Source organism: Talpa occidentalis, unplaced genomic scaffold (assembly GCF_014898055.3).
Source record: "Talpa occidentalis isolate TD23 unplaced genomic scaffold, MPIMG_talOcc4v2.1 talOcc4.13, whole genome shotgun sequence".
NCBI lineage: Eukaryota > Metazoa > Chordata > Mammalia > Eulipotyphla > Talpidae > Talpa > Talpa occidentalis.
In genome coordinates this window covers 15,491,475-15,509,618 of record NW_023601322.1, presented here as the reverse complement: position 1 = coordinate 15,509,618, position 18,144 = coordinate 15,491,475, and the positions used below count along the sequence as shown (strand labels likewise).

General features: G+C 36.6%; 1 protein-coding gene across 2 annotated transcripts in view; it reads left to right on the top strand.

The window, feature by feature from the left end:
- The window catches only part of DCC (DCC netrin 1 receptor), a 1,038,093-nt gene that overhangs the window by 935,179 nt on the left and 84,770 nt on the right, over positions 1-18,144 (top strand). For both annotated transcript variants that reach the window (XM_054694039.1, XM_054694040.1), the window contains exons 20-21: positions 7,145-7,339; positions 12,648-12,680. In XM_054694039.1, coding sequence (XP_054550014.1) covers positions 7,145-7,339; positions 12,648-12,680 — 228 coding nt within the window. The remainder of the gene's footprint in view (positions 1-7,144; positions 7,340-12,647; positions 12,681-18,144) is intronic.

Sequence of the window (18,144 nt, the reverse complement as noted above, 5' to 3'; positions counted from 1 at the left end):
GAAAACTCCCATAAGCAGAAGGGAGCAGGACAAGGAATAGATAATTGTGAAAAGTGGATGCTCGTGCAAGGTCACATTCATTTGGGGGATGACAGGAGTCTGTTGAGCAGATGACCTCACTAGCACTGCCCAGGTAATTCCACATTAGCTAGTGTACGAGTCCATTCCTAGGAGGAACTGAAACTGTAATTAATAGGTTTCATCTGTTGACTGGGACTTGAAATTAGTGACTCTACTTTGGGCCTGTAGTTTCTTTTCTTTTCATGTTACTAAAACTCCGTTGTCTCACATTGGTAAAGTAAAGGAAGTATTATTTTGACCTCTAAAATCCTAGTTCACTTATTAAACCAAGCTGTAATTGTCAAGTGGAGATACTTTTACTTAAGGGGAACAACTAAGAATCCTTAACAATTTCTGATCCATGCATATATATTTTGATTATTCCATTCATACTACTTTCAGAAAATAAGATGATAAAATATTTGAAATAGCATATCATTAGGCAGATGACCCAGCTTTGCTACTCTCAATTTCTCATGAACTTTTAAAGGGAAATGTCAGCGTCCTTCCACTCTCGCAGGGCACACACATGTCTGTATGGAGGGAGATCATCTCATCCTACCTGCGTATTTCTTTGTTCTCCTAAGTCATTGCATGTGCACAGCTGTAGACCAGGGTGGTTATGAGTTAGACTTCTGAGGGAGATGCGTAAACAATCAGTTAACCCCCAAGACAGAGTTTTTCATCTATAAAATAAGGATAGTAATAGAACTTCTTCTATAGATATGTTGTGACAAAGTGCTAAGAAAAATCCCTGATGCCCAAGGAGCACTGAAGTAAATTAGCTATTATTATTTCAACTTGAAACCCATTCTAGGGCCAGGCTCCACTCATGTTCTTTGCATAGAATGCAGACCATCAGTTTTTAAATATTTATGCTTCAAGAAGATGAAATAAAAAAGAAGATGCAAGAAGAGATCTAGTTCATTCCAATGCCCAACTTTCTTGACCATAAACTGGTGACTTAAGAATGAAATGGAAAGAAAATGATTCAAAATGAATTAAGAACTTATTATATGCTTGGCATTCTGCTGAGCACTTCAGTGTTACCAGTCATCATAATTTCTGTTGTTTCATTTTGAAATCGAGATGAGGGACTTCTGGGATAAATAACTTGCTTAATGTCAAATGGCCAAGAAGTAGCAGAGCCAGGATTTAAAACTCAGGCTCATACCCTTTAACTATTAGGCTGTGTTTTGCGCCAACTAATTAGTATTCCACTGGTCAAAATCAGTGGCTCTCAGCTGATTTATAATTTCATTTATCTAAGGATGGATTGAGCATAGTATTTGTTTAAATCTCTCCCAAGTGATTTTAATGTACAGCTGGAATTGTGAAGCATTGATCTGTTTAAATGCAGCATCCAACATTATTTAAGATCAGGGACCAACATAAATAGAGACAGGAATTAGATTTTCAGTTTGTTTCCTTATCAATACTTTCTAATGTTTAATGCTATACTCCTTTATCCTTTGTCACTTGATACTCTAGTTCAGTTCCTCTTCTTTGAAATTTTCTTCTCTCTTGGCTTTTGTGAAATCACCTAGCCACTTTTCTTTCTGCTTCTAGGCTAGGACTTCTTGGTTTTGAAAGCAGGTACTTCTTTCCCCTCTTCCTTAAGTGTTTCTTCTCAAAAATCAGATCTCTTTAATCACATTGGTACTTCCTCTGATAAAGTGTCTAGACTATAGCCAGACTTCAGCAAACATGCACTTATGCCTGTGAAATCTGTCTCCATCCAAGGAGCTTAAGTACACACATCCTACCTCAAATTGCACATTACCTTTTGCCTGTCATAGTGACACTTTATTCCATTCCCCAGCCCCCATGTCTCCTTTTCCTTTTTTAAAAAATTTTTGTTCTGTTTCCCACCATCGCTAGCCAAGTAATACACTGTTACTTCTGTAAAAGACACTAAGACCTTCCAGATTATGAACCCAGCTGGGCATTCAGGCTGGTATCAGGCATCTACATATACTCTCTCCCTTGTTTTCAAAGGTCTCCACACTTAACCCAATTGGAAAAGTTAAGAATGTAGGCATCTATACTTCCTCTCCATCCCCTTTCCATATAGTTATGAGAGAAAATCAAACTCCTTGTGGCGCAAGGCCAAACACTCCATGGAAACAGGTTTCAGATTTTTCTGAGTGTTTTCTCCCCAGTAACAATATTCTTGACATTTTAAAAAACTAACACTTATTGAGTCATATAAGCTTTCAGTTGCTATTAAATTGTTAGACTTGAAATCAAAGTTCTAGCTCTCCAAGGCACTTCCTTAATCTTTGGTAATACTAAGAAATAAATCATTGATGTAGTATTTACAATTAGCGTATAATAGATAGTGCAATAGAAGTACCTGCGTGAATTAAGTTCTTATATTAAACAACTTGTTTATAGGTAAGAAAATTGAGACACAGAGTAAGCAAGTCACATAAACTAGTAAATGTTAAAACTATGACTTGAGGTCAGGTCTTCCTGAATCCATATTGTACTCTTTTTAGCACAAAAGAAGAAATGGGTCCTTCTTATATCCAACTATATACGTGATGATCAGAATCAAATATATAAATATGACAAGCCTCCCAGGACTGAGCACCTGCTGGGAGAGCTTATGCCAAGTGCCTCAGTCTTCTTGTACTGAGCAGCCTACCTGTGTCACAGAAGGGAATTGTTAATGAGTAGGAAGAGTTGTATGGACAAGGACAGAGGAGGTGATTGTGGTGCAGTCCAACACTCTTTGACACTTTGCTACTGACATTACAACTACCTGTTTATATAAAGTCAGATGATAGATCCATTTTGTTACATTATGTAATACATTTAGACAAATGTCATTCCAATGTAGATGTCCCAGGAGTTAACACTTAGTTCTGGAAGGTTTTACAATCTCATACAGTGCATAATGCTTCATTATTTGACCGGTTGCAGTGGAAATAAACAAGAATAAAATAGAAAAAAAAGTAAGAGAAAAGGATGAGAAAAAAGACCTGGACCCAGAGAAATAAATAAAAAGGTACAGAAAGACCATGAGTAACCAATGACTTGGTTCCATCCTGTGTGGGTATATGAAAATCTTTAAGGTGAGACTTCAGCAATAGATTTAATATCTTTCAAACATACCAAGGTCACACATTCAAATGAAGTTCTGTGCTTTCTGTGAGGCCAGTTTTTACAGTTTTGAATGATGTATTTCAGTTCTTGAATTTATTTAAAAAAAAAAAGACTTTCCCACAGATGTCAGGAAATTGCTCAGATATTTGGAATTTTCAGACTGTGATGCTTACACCTTTCAACTTGACTTAATTGATGCCAGAACTGTCATTGCTAAATGCGTAGTTGGGTCATTTTTAGACAGAAAAAAAGCACAATGAATGCAAATACTTTATTTTTACTTCATAAATGAATAAAATAGGGAATTTGTGTAGCTATGCTGGCATGGGAACATAGTTCTCCAAATTTTCAGGTCCATCATGCACTTACAATAGCCCAGGAAATTTTTGATTTAAGTGTCATGAATGTAAAACATACATGCTTACCATGCAGGAGATTTCATTCAGTAAGTGAGTTTCAATATCTATTATGTGAAGACTATTTTATTAGTTTTTTTTAAAGAATAAAAAGTAATATAAGATACAGCTCCTGAACTAAAGGAATGTTTTTATTCTTTTAAAGAGATAAGAGCATCTCATAATAAAAGCTAAGAAAAATATTACTGGTACCAGAAACTTCTATTCAGTAGATACAGTTCTCTGGGAACAAGAATGGAGATTGTTCTGGGTCTAAGAATATTAGGAGATTTTATTGATGTTGATCATGGGGATGAATTATAAGTGAATTAACATTCATGAGGCAAAAACAACTCCTTTATCAAATGATATTTCACAACCCCTTTTGAATTACAGTCCTCTCATCCCACATATCAACTCAAGCAATGATTTCTGGCCTTTCATGAACATGAAAACCATCTGCAGTGAAGTTTTCTGGGATTATGCTTTTCCTGTTGTGTTACCTATTACTGTGTAATACTATCTCAACAAATTTGGCTTAATCATTTGTTACACATTTGTTATAAGGAACACTCAGTTCCTAGCCACATGGTCTTCTTCATTTGACTGCTTGGATTTGACTACAGATCAAAGCCAATGTCAGGATGCAAAGGAAGTCATCCTGTACTCCTCTGGGTTTTTCTAGGCTGGGAAATAATCAAACAAGCATCAGACAGATTGATAAGAGAAAAAAACAATAATAGGTTCAGTAGTATCATGTATATATCTTGTACACAGGGAGAGACCCAGCATGGCTAATTCACCCATGTGACTTCAGATGCCATTTTAAATAGCTTAGCTATGACAGAAGGACTTTGTGGAATGAAAGGGAAGGTCAGTTAGGAAGTTTACCAAGGAAGGCACAACAGACAAAGGAATACAAATTAAGTTCTGCCTTACTCATCGAAAAGAGATAGACTAGTTCTTCCCTTGTATGCCCTTGCAGAAGTTATATGCAAATATATTTTTCAAAAGTAACCTCCACCCAGCCTTCAGAGTCCCTCCCATGAAATTAGTTTTTGTCAAAAAATTGTATTGGGGTAGCAAAAACAACTCCTTTATCAAATGATATTTCACAACCCCTTTTGAATTACAGTCCTCTCATCCCACGTATCAACTCAAGCAGTGATTTCTGGCCATGCTTGAACATGAAAATCATCCACAGTGAAGTTTTCTGGGATGATATTTTCCTGTTCTTTACCTATTACTGTGTAACAGTATCTCAACAAATGTTGTGGCTTAATCATTTGTTACATGTTTGTTATACAACAAATGTTGTGTAACGTTTGCTTCCTGCACCAACTTAAGGAGAGACTATAGAGTCTGATAGGAAGACAGAAGTGATTATCTCATGTAAAAAAATCATGGGGGCCTCCCTGGTGGCACAGCGGTTGAGCACTGGGCTGCGAAGCTGCCCGCGCCTCTGCAATGCCGGTTCGATCCCAGCAGCTGATGAGGGTCCCGCATGGCACACAGACCTCTCCTGTCGCATCTGCTGCTCCCCTCAGCAGTGTACTTCATCAGTCTGCCTGTTCTGCTCCCCGCTCTGGCTCTGGTGAATTCTCTCACCCTGCCACTCTTCTGACTGTACCCAGTGCTTGTATAAATAAATAAATCTTTAAAAAAATTATATTAAAAATAAAAAAATCATGAAAGTGATAGTCCATCACTTTTGCCGTTTTCCATTCCATCACTTTTGCCGTTTTCCATTCATTAAAAGCAAGACTTAGGCCCTGCCTACAATCAGGCAAAAAGGATTATGAAATGATATAACTACCAGGAACTGGGTAAATTAAGGGTTGTGAAAACCTGTCGTCCACACGTATTAAATCAAAATGCCCCCTTTTTGGGGGGAGGGGGGTGTATTGTAATATGTACCTAACCCAAAGGTAATTCATCTGATTAGGCAGTTCTGGGGAACACCAAACAAGGGAAAGGGTAAATGCCAAAGTAAAACAGCATTGCACCTTAAATCTTAAATTCAGATTTAAGAGAAGTGTACCTCTAGATTTTAAAGGTTGCAACATTACTTAATCTTCAGAATCACATAAAAAAGAAATATCCAACTCAGTAACTAGAATGCATCCTCTAAAACCAGGAGATTGATGAGTGAGACAAAATCATGTAAGTGTTTTTATATTTTGTTGCAGTAGATTAAAAAGTTTACAAGAAAGAGATCTCATAATTGAGGAAAGTTTCATATGTTGCATCTAGCTTAAATTAGACCTTGATGGATGGGTACGATTTGGATAAAGAAAGTGACGAAAGGTAGCGTGGTGTGAGGAGTAAGGGAGAGGCAGGTATAATCATAGTATGGAGATCAGTCCAGAAGTGTTTGTGCTGAGATTTAGATCATTTAGATCATGCTCATGGTTATTTGGAGGAGGAAGTCAATCTGAGTCAGCAAACACTGACTTAATCATTTTGTCATGATCCCCAAGGACACGTGAAACAAGTGGAACTCAAAAGGAAGAGATAAGTGAATCAAAAGAAAATTGTTTGTAAGAATATGACCCACAAAGAATGAATTCAAAGAGTAGACCTGGGAATATCTGTGGCCCATCTGATGCAGATGTTGTGGCAGAAACAGTAACTTACCATATTCATGTAGCCACGATACCAATGATGAGCCTCTTTACAGTTTCATCTGATAACACAAAACCAAAATTATGAATTAATGCTTTTAAATACAAGCTTATGACCATGTTATCTAAACATCATGTTAGAAAATGAGTGCTTTATAGGGATGTCTGGATTTCTTTGCATATTAGGCTATGCCACAGGAGCACGCTATTAACATTCAAGGAAATACCCCCTAACATGGAGGGCAATTGATACTATCAAATGATAGATTATTAATATTTGTGATCATGGCCTTAAAACCTACAATTATCCAGAATATGCTTTTCTTTTGCCCAGGTGGGATGGACTAGGGAAAATAGTGCTGGGTTTTTAGTATAAGATGTGATCCTGTCCTTTTACCACCTAGCTTGCATACCCTCAGGTTCATCCTCATTGAAAGGAAAGCAGTAGTGCCCTGCCAGCCTCCCAGAATTATTACAATAATCAAATATGATCATTTATTTTTATAGCGCTTTAAACATGTGCAGTATTTTATATTTTTCAATGCATTTTTATTATTTAAGCACAAGCCAAAACAAACATTACTTATTTTCATTATTGGACTGCAGTGGAAATTATATAGACTTGTTATCTATGTGTTACATTTTTCATGCTTATATATTAGAGAAAACCAATAATCAGATTTATAGGCAGCAAAAACCTCATATTTTTAAATATGACAAATATTTCTATTTCTAATGGCTTATTCCATTTTCAGATTCTGTACATTGAAGCAATTATTTATATAATCCGTGCAATATGAAAAAAGCATTACTTGCCAAAATGAATACTATAGTTTATAGCTTATGAACATAAAATAATCAGTGCAAATTATATTTGAAAAACAGGGTGTTTGGAAGCAGACATATAGAGGCACTGGGTACACTAAACAAAGTTGCATTCATCTATTTATGCAGCTTACATCTTGTTTTATACCTTGGACAAGAACATACCAATTGATGACTGGATTATGGAAACAATCAGCGGTGATCGCCTTACTCATCAAATCATGGATCTCAACCTTGACACTATGTATTATTTTCGAATCCAAGCACGGAATTCAAAAGGGGTGGGCCCCCTCTCAGATCCCATTCTCTTCAGGACTCTAAAAGGTTTGAATCATTTCCTATTATTTATTTCTTTTCCTATAAGATTGTTATAAAATGGCTTTGGAGTCAGTGTTAGGAATTATCCCACACTATCTCAGTTGGCAGCATGAATACAGTGGACATTAAAAATCAATTAAAATGTACCTTTTTATGCTGAAAGCCAGAATGTCAATGAAAGATCTATTGTGTTATCACATTTTCTGCCATCAGCCCTAGGCAGACATATTTAGACTGACATTTTTTTTTTAATTTACAATGCCTTTGAAATTTTGTATTGATTTCATGTATAGTGGTTCTATTCAAAATATAATGAGATCCTTTAGCCATTTCATGTAAAGGAATAAAAATTAAAAAGCATGGAACTATGTGAATGGCATACCATTGCCAACTTTAAATATGTTTTAGGAACTATTGTCCTTACACATTAAAAGAACTTTTGATGTGTCAAGACAAAAAGCCTCAAATAAAATGAATGTGTTTATTTTAAGGACCCAGGGTAAAAAACAATGAAATAAACAAAAACACTAGTGTGATTGCTAGAAGAAACCTCCACATGCTTGCAAGAAAATAAATAGCTATTCAATTTAAGCATAGTTGTATGTTCACATAAAGATTCTAAGCTCCAAGAATAGTAACTACATCAAAATGATTTTCATATGAGTCCTTACTATTTTAGAGCACAATATTTTTCTGGAGGACAACTTGTTTCAAAAATCTCTATTATTTAGGAATAGAAAATAACTTGTTCCAGAGCTGAAGTTAAAGATGTATATGGAGTCACGATGTGTGTTGTTCTAAAGGATACTTGGTTCTTAAATATGTGACCACATTCTGCCTATTTATATCTGGCTTGATAATGCATGATGGCAAACAACTGAAACATTAGAAGTACATGAATAATTGACAATTCCACCCAGTTGCTTGACATACTGAAAGAACAGTTTTGGAATAACTATGTGCTCTGTTACTGCCATTCCTGCACAAATAGTGGACTTTTGAATTCTGCTAGTGAGCTATTAAAAAACTAGACTTGCTTACAGCTAATCTGAAAGATGGCTAAGAGCACACAAACATGCATTTGGTCTAAGCTGGAGTGACAGTTCTTCATGACAGAGTAGAATTGGGAAAGAGGCAGGACGAAATGAGCTAATCTTCTTCTATCCAGGTTTTTAGGAACTTCATGTCTAAATCAGGTTTTACTCCAAATGAGCAATTGAAAGGAAACTGGTTATTCATTTTGTGGAAGCATGAAATGTAACTAGATAATGTTTCACAAATGCTTCATCTTTATCTATAGACAAGTGCCAAATTAATTTCATGCTCACAGCGTGTGCCAACTAGAGATATCAGGAGGGGTTTAAGATGACTTAAGGCGTCCAAATGTAGTAAGCAGCAGGGTGATGAGTTATCACAGGATTTACAGGCCCACACTGATCACCATCCTGTAGATTATTTAATGAACTAGATACCTCATTTGGTTCTGTTTACCCTAAATGCCCAAAACTCGTCTGTGAAATGATATTCAGAACTAAGAACAAATTTGGGGATTTGTTACATGTCATAATAGTCCTCAAAGGTCATTATTAATATCCTGATTTGGATGTTGAATGTTGCTCTCCTACATGCTACCAGTGAATTAGATTTTAAGGTACATCTTGCTCATTTAGTAAACTAAGTTTGTTGTCTTGACTGCATTCTTAATTATGCAGAAATATTGACCCTGCACATCTCTATCAATATTTGGCATTGTACATAAATGCATCTTTTATGTAACTTACAGTGTAACTTACAGCAATAATTCATCTGTAAAGCATTGAAATCATAGTTAACCAAAGGCAACTAAAGATATAAAAGCATGCTATTGCTCTCTGATTTAAGATATTCTGTGTCCTAAATTGCTTCAATACATAAGACCTCTGTTAATCAGAATTCCACTTAGTTTGACAGAGAGAAGAGCTGACATATTGTCCTGAACTGAGGAACTCTCTGTAGCCTGTTTGGCAATGGGCAAGTGTTTTGTTTCAAGTCATGCCCCAGGGGGTGTCCACAACCCGCCTTCTCTCCCATCCAGTCTAGGCAAGGATAGAAACATTTTCTTCTGGAGACTTGAGTTTATCTTTCAAGTCTTAGTTACCAGCTAGAGAGTTACATGAACTCAATCAGTAATCACTGGTTAATTAAAAAACTATTTATAATTAAAAAGGGATTAAGTTACCCTTATGTACTGACATATATGTGGGGTATCTGATTCTTTATTTGGAATAGTAATTAAAATAATCTCTAAACTTGAATCTCTGACCACATAGGACTCTGCAAATCCCCACCTCCCTTGCCCAAACCCTCCCCATTAGGATATGTGTTTACTCTCAAACAGTTGGAAGATTTATCTCTGCTGTCACATGGGTTGTCTCCTCCAATAAAATAAGCTTCTCCTTGTTGGCCAATTAAGTGATAGGGAGGAAGAATGTTCCCACTGGAGTAGGACACAGGATTTCTGTGAAGGAATGAGGTCACTCCCTAGACACAAAGGAACAGAGTCTCAGCAGTGAAAGAGTACTTGAAATTTTCTGAGCATCCTTAATCATTCCTCTGACATGTGTCTGTCTCCCATTCAAGGATATAGTACTGAGCACTGTCAGAATACAAGAAAGTTTTAGTCTCCAAATTATTTTGTGAATAAACATGATTTTATTCATGAATGACAGGGGCAGTTAAAAAGTCAAGGCACAAAGTACAATATTTTTGATACCATTCTTTGTCTTTAATGAAAAGTAATATTTAGAATGTAATGGGTCCATGTTAGGAACTACTTGTTAGGAGATAATCTTTCTTGAGAATTCAGAATTTCTCAAGTTATAGTCAGTCTAGATTTGCTAACAGTAAAACAAATCCAGAAGATAAGAATTAGGAAAAACTTGCCCCATGGAACATACATTTATCCTATCCTGGCTGCACTTTTCATCAATGCCTTTTAGTGCATTTTGAGACACCATTATTCTTCAATGGGAAGTGGAAGATACAATCAAGATGAAAATTACTTTGTAGTAATTTTGATTTGAAAATATTTGATTAGATAACATGAATTAAAAAATGTTTGTTAAATTTTGAGGAGATACAAGACATTTATAAAATTTACTCAACGCTTGTAGAATGTTAATATTATAAGCACTCATATAGATACTTGTTTTCCACAGAGTGGTTCAGAATCCAGGACTACTGCTTACTAAGATCAATACCTTTCCTATTTTTTCCTTTTCATGGAATAAGTCTACATAATTGTTTTATTTATTTTTATTTGTTTGTTTGTTTGTTTATTTATTTATACAAGAACCTGGGTACAGTCCAGATGCGTGGGATGGTGAGAGGATTCACCAGAGAGAAAGCGGGGAACAGAACAGGCAGACTGACTGAAATACACTGCTGAGGGAAGCAGCGGGCAAGACAGGACAGGTCCTCCACGCCATGTGGGAATCTCGCTGGCAGGCTGGTATTGAACTTGTGCTGCAGAGGCTGCGGACAGCTTCACAGCTCTGTGATCAACCACCTGTGCCATCAGGGGAGGCCCTACACATTGTTTTAAATGAAAGAAGTTTTAAGGGATCTCTAGCTTAGAAACATCCTCGGGGGCCTCCCTGGTGGCACAAGGGTTTAAGTCATAGCACTGTGAAACCACTGCAGATGAGTTTGATCTTTGGCCAGGGAGGTAACCTGCATGGCATAGCAGACCTCTCCTGTCTTGCCCACTGCTCCCCTCAGTAGTGCATGCCAGTACATCTGCCTGATCTGCTCTCCTCTCTGTCTCTGGTGAATCCACACCTCTGGCCTGTGCCCCAGTTCTTGTATACATAAATAAATAAATCTTTAAAAAAGTGTTTAAAAAGAAAAACTTGTCCTTGTTTGATGTAACATTTATATACCTGGTTCATCTGAAAGGGACTTTTGTTAGCACTATCATTATTTAAGTATCTTGAGTCAATACATTTTTATTGTACAGTAATTTGTGTTCTTTCATATAGAAAAGGAAGAACCAGAGGCTGTACATCATTTACTTTAACTTATTTTTCAAACCATCATCATAGATTTGCTGTAAGACTGCCGTGCATAATGAGAGAGCTGATGAGGGCATAGGACACTCCTTATGGGAATGCTATTATATGTTCCTCTGTGTGAGTGTAACTGATTTAATTACCAGAAGAAAACCAGCAAATATAGTAACCTACATGTCAAGTTTAGGTACAGTTAAGTGAGTTAAATATACCCAGAAGACTCTAAGCTCAAAGAAAATCAAGTATAGGTGAAATAATTCTAATTGGAGATTTCCAAAGATCTATATTATTTAAAATGTCATATCACAATTTCTAGAAAAATAATGCTATTGGAGATTTATCTCATGTATAGTTACATTTTGTTAAACGAAATCTTTTAAGAAAATGTAGGGACTTTTTTAAAAGATTTTTTTAATTTATTCATGCATACAAGAACTGGGGTACAGGCCAGATGTGTGGAACAATGAGAGGATTCACAGACAGAGTGGGAAATAGAACAGGCAGAATGACTGAAATACACTGCTGAGGGAGCAGCAGGCGAGACAGGAGAGGTCTGCCATGTCATGTGGGTATCTTCCTGGCCGGCCAGGATCAAACCCGCGCTGCAGAGGCTGTGGACAGCTTCACAGCTCTGTGCTCAACCACCTGCACCACTGGGGAGGCCCTAATTTAGGGACATTTTTTAAATTGAAATGTCATTTTCAAGAATATAGTTCTTCTCATCAAAAGTTTGAACTAAAGAATTTTCTTCATACGTTCCAAAAATTTACCAAACCATTTAGGATAAACACTGAAGATATTTTATTATCTAACCCTATTCACATGAATTTTGGTTCCCTTGTTAACAAATCAAATACAAGAAAATAACTTCTTTAACTTATTTAAAATTTATAAGTGATCAATATTGATAACTACATGCATTTTTTCACACTGTTGATTGTTTTTTAATTAAATTTATGTTGTCATCATTCTGAGTTTATGTGTAGAGGTATGTGACAACATACCATTTAGAACAAATTCATAAAGAAAAAACATTGTATTTTTCCCTCTGATTATTTTATCAAAATTAAACTTGATTATCATTAAACTTGATTATCATTTTTTATGCCTGTAGGACAATGTCTCAGAATGTGTAGACCTGAAATACTTAAAAAGGGCATTGGCCTTCACAGGAGAACTTGCAGACAAAACTATAGATTTGATATGTCAGCTTTCTTGCTGAGAACTGTCAAACTCTAATAATATTATTTCTTTCTCCCTCACAGTGGAACATCCTGACAAAATGGCTAACGACCAAGGTATGGTGGCCAACCTGTCTTTCTCTCCTTCCTTGAATCAATGCTATCTGTTAGAAATGTCAGTCATTATTTTGTATTCCTCTTTTCACCTGTGCCACACACCTGAGGAAGCAGACACTGGCGTGATAATTAATCTTGTTAATGAAGTTCTGCTTGGCTGAGGCTGTGACTCTGATAGGGAAGATGTAAATTTTCTTGAGAGGAAATTGTTTTGTCTCTATTCTGAAGGACCAATTAAAATGTCAAGCTTCTTTGTATGAAATAAATTTTTAGTCTCTGTCTGCACTTCTGAATAATTCACATTAAGTATAATTAAGCTCAGCATAATTTTCAAGCTGCTCTTGCACCCTTTCATGAGCTATGGATTAAAGTTCCGGAGCTCTACAGAGAAAAAAAACATAAATCATGTGTGCTTTTCCCCTACAATGAGCCTCTTTTAATAAATAAAAACAAAGTTAAGTCAACTTTTTTAGGGCATTACTGTTGTTCATTTGAAGCCAGAAAGTTTCAGTCCATGAATCAGATGCTGATTTGAGTTAGGGTATTTTATCCTTTCTAACATTGTTTTGCCAAAAAAAGCTGATTTTTGTAGAGAAAAAGACATGGTTTTACAAAAAGGAAAATGGAGATAAATAAGAGTTATCCATCATCTCACGGGTAGATGAGAATTTGCTGTTACCATGATTTGTAGGCTGATAAAGTAGGGTCCCAATCTTTTTATACTAAGGATAACTCATGGAATGCCAGCATAGAAAAATAATAGCTTGAGTTTTGTTTTTTTCAGGATACTATATTCTTTAAAGAAGGGGGAGTTTAGAAATGCTAGTAGTCAGCTTGGTCTATATTTGCTGGTTCAGAGTCTACTGCCTTGTGGTTTCTCTTCTGCTTTGGACATCCAGTGGCAGAACTTGTAAGCATCATATTTTCTAAGGCACCATGTTGTAAGATTGCAGTAAACATTCTGTTCAACAAGAATACTTTTTACCTTTTGACAAATATTAACATCTGAATGCTAAGACCTGCTGACAATGGAAGGTACCCTATAAACTAGTAATATTTTACTGAATGGGCTTCTGTTCAGGTTTATGTCTGGATTCTTATACTGTGCCTCTGCTTAAGAGAACATGGCTAGGGCTACATACAAGGGGTTATGGAAATGATGCAATCACAGAAATGTCTACCCAGGATGAACATTTCTATCACCTAACTGCTCCTACTGCTTCCACTTAAAATACCTCTGTAAGATCAATACTTACTCAATAGCAATATTTGAGCTATGGATTAAAGTTCTTTATTATTATTACTTTAATTATTAACTATTTATGACAAAGATAATCAGCTAGCATATATTTAAGTATATTAAATATCAGTGCTGGCCAAGTCCAAGCTGAAGGAATTAATTAGCAAAAGTGGTTTTACTATTTTAGTTATAAAATAATTAACCTTTCATAGCCTTCTGAACTTAAATGAATTTGGAACTTCCATGGGCAGGTAACTATTAATTTTTGAAATTGTATTTAGAAAAAAATAGAGAAAGAAACACAGAAAAATTTCTTTCAAGTAACTGAAACAGACAAAATGTTACCTTATTAGCCACTTAGGTGAATTTCACTTAGGTGAATTTTATCAGGATTCCTTTTACTTGTATTTTGCTGTTTTTTTTTTTTTTTTTCAGTTTACTCTTTTCCTGAATATTAGTTTAAGTTCCCCAAAATTATTTTTTTGTAATTCATTCCTTTATAAAAGGAAAAAGAACTAATTATTCCCCAGCCTCTGGCCACACACTCTCCTTGGATTTTACTCAGATTTTCCCATTGGTGGTGAAATCAGATAGCTATCAGGAACAAAAGAAATTCCCAAGAATTATTGCCAGTTACCAATCTATTACTATATTGGGGCAATTATTCTTTTCTTCATCTATTATTACTTAGATTCTCTTGCTTCTTACATCACTTAGCACCTTTTGCGATCACAGCTGATATATACAGTTGGTTAAATTGACAGGCTCTAAAGTTTACATCAAACTCAAATCATTTGTAAAATTGAGAGGGACTGACAACATGCACTTTAGTGGTTATAAATAAAATCTTTAAATTCTTACAAAGAAAGCACATAAAATTTACTGGCCATCAAGAGCTCTTTGCAAATATAATCAGTCTTCTGAGTTGATGATCAAGTACAAGAGGGATAAACTAGGTTAATTATCCCACTAAGAGTGATGAAAATAATAGGAAAAATCCTTTTCAAATATTCTTACTCTTGGTGCTTAGCAAATCAGTTGACTAAGTTTTACTCTACCAGCTGACCCCTTCCCATGACAGTGATCCCCTGTTACATTTATGACAGAGTTGGATTTTGGTTGAGAGAAGATTACCATTGAGAAAAAAAAAAAAAAAAAAAAAACTTGGCAACTAGGATCAGAGTTAACCTTGCAAAGATGAATCCTAAGTAGAAAAGCAGGAGGTTGAGTTTGACTATGAAAGAAAGTGAGAAAAATTTTGATTGCTTAAAAAAAAGTCTTTGTTGATTCTTGTCACAATTACTTTTCCTTGGAATCTAACATCTGCCCTGAACAACATAAGTGTGAAAAACAAAAGTCAGTTATGTTTGAATCACTTGTTATCTGGAGAGAGGTTTTCTTCTGAGTAATATCAGGAGTATAAAAATGATACACAATTTACATAGAACTGATTTTCCCTTGAGGTAATTGTTAGTTGATTATATCTAACATATTCTTTACCTTCTAATCTCAACCTACTCTGTAAGTCCCTTTGTTGTAGCTCCTTATCTATTCTTCAGGCACTAATTAATTCTTTGACCTCTTCCAGGCACAAGTGACCAGTGAAAGTCATCTTGAAATTTTGAAAGTAATGAGATTTTAGAGATTTAGCCATAAGATTAATTTCTTGGAGAATTAGGTAGAATAGGGGAATTTAATGGGTGATGTGAAGAGGGTGCAAGAGGTAGAGAAATGTCCTGCTTTCAGTGTTTTTTCCATTTTTATTTTCCCTATTTTGGTAAAAACACTGCCAACTTGTCTATGTCTCTATGGGCATGTGCAATGGCAAATGAACCCTTTGGAAGCTCTTACCACCAGAAACTGTTCTATCTGTTGTTAAGTGTTGACTCAGTTAACCCTCCTAACAAGACTGTGAGAGGTTTAGTATTATTGTCTCCATTTTAACAATGAAGACATTGAACTTCAGAGAATCTGACTGTGTAGAAACACAGCTAGAAAGCAGCAAAGCCACAGTTCCAAGCCAAACAACCATGTGGCAGAACCCCTGCTTTTAACCAGCACATGTATTCATCACATACATGCCACCTGTACCCATGTACAGTCAACCCACGTGCTTGCATACAGCTATACAAACTTGCTCTGTGTAAAGTCCTTACAGTTCTTTCCCCTGTACAGTCTTTCTCTCCCCACCACTGTGAATTGTCTAAGGAACAAGGCAGATAGTTTTCAGTTTAGGTTATCTTGTCAGTGGGAAGTCACACCACTGAGTATATGATCCTGAGAATTCTTTATCTCAGGAAACAGCGAGAATGGTGTGAATTCCACACTCTCAGCTAAGAATCCTAATGTAAAAATAGCACAGACTGGGTGGCTTAGACAACAGAAATGTGTTTTCTTGCAGTTCTTGAGGTTAGAAGACTCAGATCAGCAGGGTTGGTTTCTATGGAAAACTCCCTTTTTGGCAGTCACCTAATTGCTGTGACACCCCCCCCCCCCCAGGGCAGGTGGGGAAAGTGCTCTCTGGTGTGTTTTCTCCTAAGGACCTTTATCCTATCCAGTCAGGGCCCACCCATGCAAACTCTTTTACCCTTAATGATGCCCAAATGTTTCTGTTTCTAAATGTAGTCACTTTGGGTGTTAGAACATCAACATATGAATTTGGAGGAAGACACAAGTCAGTTTATAGCATGCACATTCAAAAAAAAATCTTTTTTTCACTCTCACAGTTTATCTTTCCCATTTTCAGATGAGGAAGGAAACAGTAACATTTTGCCCAAGGTCATAGAAAATCCACCAAGATAGAACCCAAACCTGGCTCTTTCCAATCACCAGAGTGTAGACTGCTGCTCCACTGATGAAACATTTCACTTCCTCCTCTAAGCTTAAAGCTTTTAGAGCCTCTCACAGAAGCATTTATAAAAGCCTGTTCTGTTGGGTTTGTGAAGGAGGACAACTATAACTATAAAATATGACATTCTCAAAAGTGATCATGAGAACATTTCATCTCAACAGGTTATCTTTGCATCCTTATATTCTGTTGACCACCTCATATCGCCCTTCTGCTTTGAGGTGTTTATTTGTAAAAGTGCCTAATTCTTCACATGAGCTAAGAATGCTGACAGTTGCACATTGTCCCATGCCTGCTGCTTTTAACAATGGAGCAGGTGCTGTGGTGGGGGAGAGTGTTTTAATGAGGGCAAAAATCCTCACAAAAGATCTGTATCATTGCCGAGCTGAATCATGAAGAGAATGCTTGCTTCCAGCACTCTCACAGATTCCTTAATTTTCCACAGTCCACAGAAGAGTCATCTAAAACACCAGACCTAGAAAAGGGGGCTACTGTGTGGCTCCACAGGAAGGCTCTTCTCAGAGGGAGGGCTTTCTAGGGAGGCTGGTGACTGTCCCGGGAGGGGAGGCAGTGCTAATGACCCCTCCAGGTATTCCATAAGCCCTGGAATGGAATCATGTACCTCTCACTCTACTGCCATCTTGCACTGTTCCTCCTGTGTGATTCTGGGGGGGACGTGACTTCTGTCAGCATCCTCATCTACAAAATGATGACCTTAACTCAAATAATGTTTTGGTTTCTTTCAAGATTTAAGATGATCAAACTTTACATTGTCTTTGGAAAAATACACTAACCTCACACCTAGTGCAGCATTTCATCTTTAATCATCCCCACTACTTCTCACTCTTCTATGTACTGTGTATGTCCCATAAGATTTAATTCTCAGTCCTCCCTGGTCACACAAGGGGTTGAGACACAACCTATGAAGTTGTCTGTGACCTCCACAGCACGAGTTCCATCTCCGGCCAGGGAGTTGACCCACATGGCACAGCAGACCTCTCCTGTCACGCCCGCTGCTTCCCTCAGCAGTGTATTTTAGTCAGTCTGCCTGTTCTGCTCCCCACTCTGTCTCTGGTGAATCCTCTCAACCCCCCACCCAAGCCTCTGGCCTGTACCCCAGTTCTTATGTGCATAAATAAATCTTAAAAAAAAAAAAGATTTAATTCTCATAACAACCTTATAGATGTAGAAAAAGGGACACTGCAAGGTCAAAACTTACCCAGCCAGCATATAAGTGGTAAGGCTGAGATACAGCCAGTCTAACTAGTGTAAGACTATCTGCTCTTAACTTCTGTATAATTTATGGAAGTGCAGTGAGTTAATTGACTCCTATTTTGTTATCAAAAAAGTTAAATGTAAATTGCATCACCATAAGT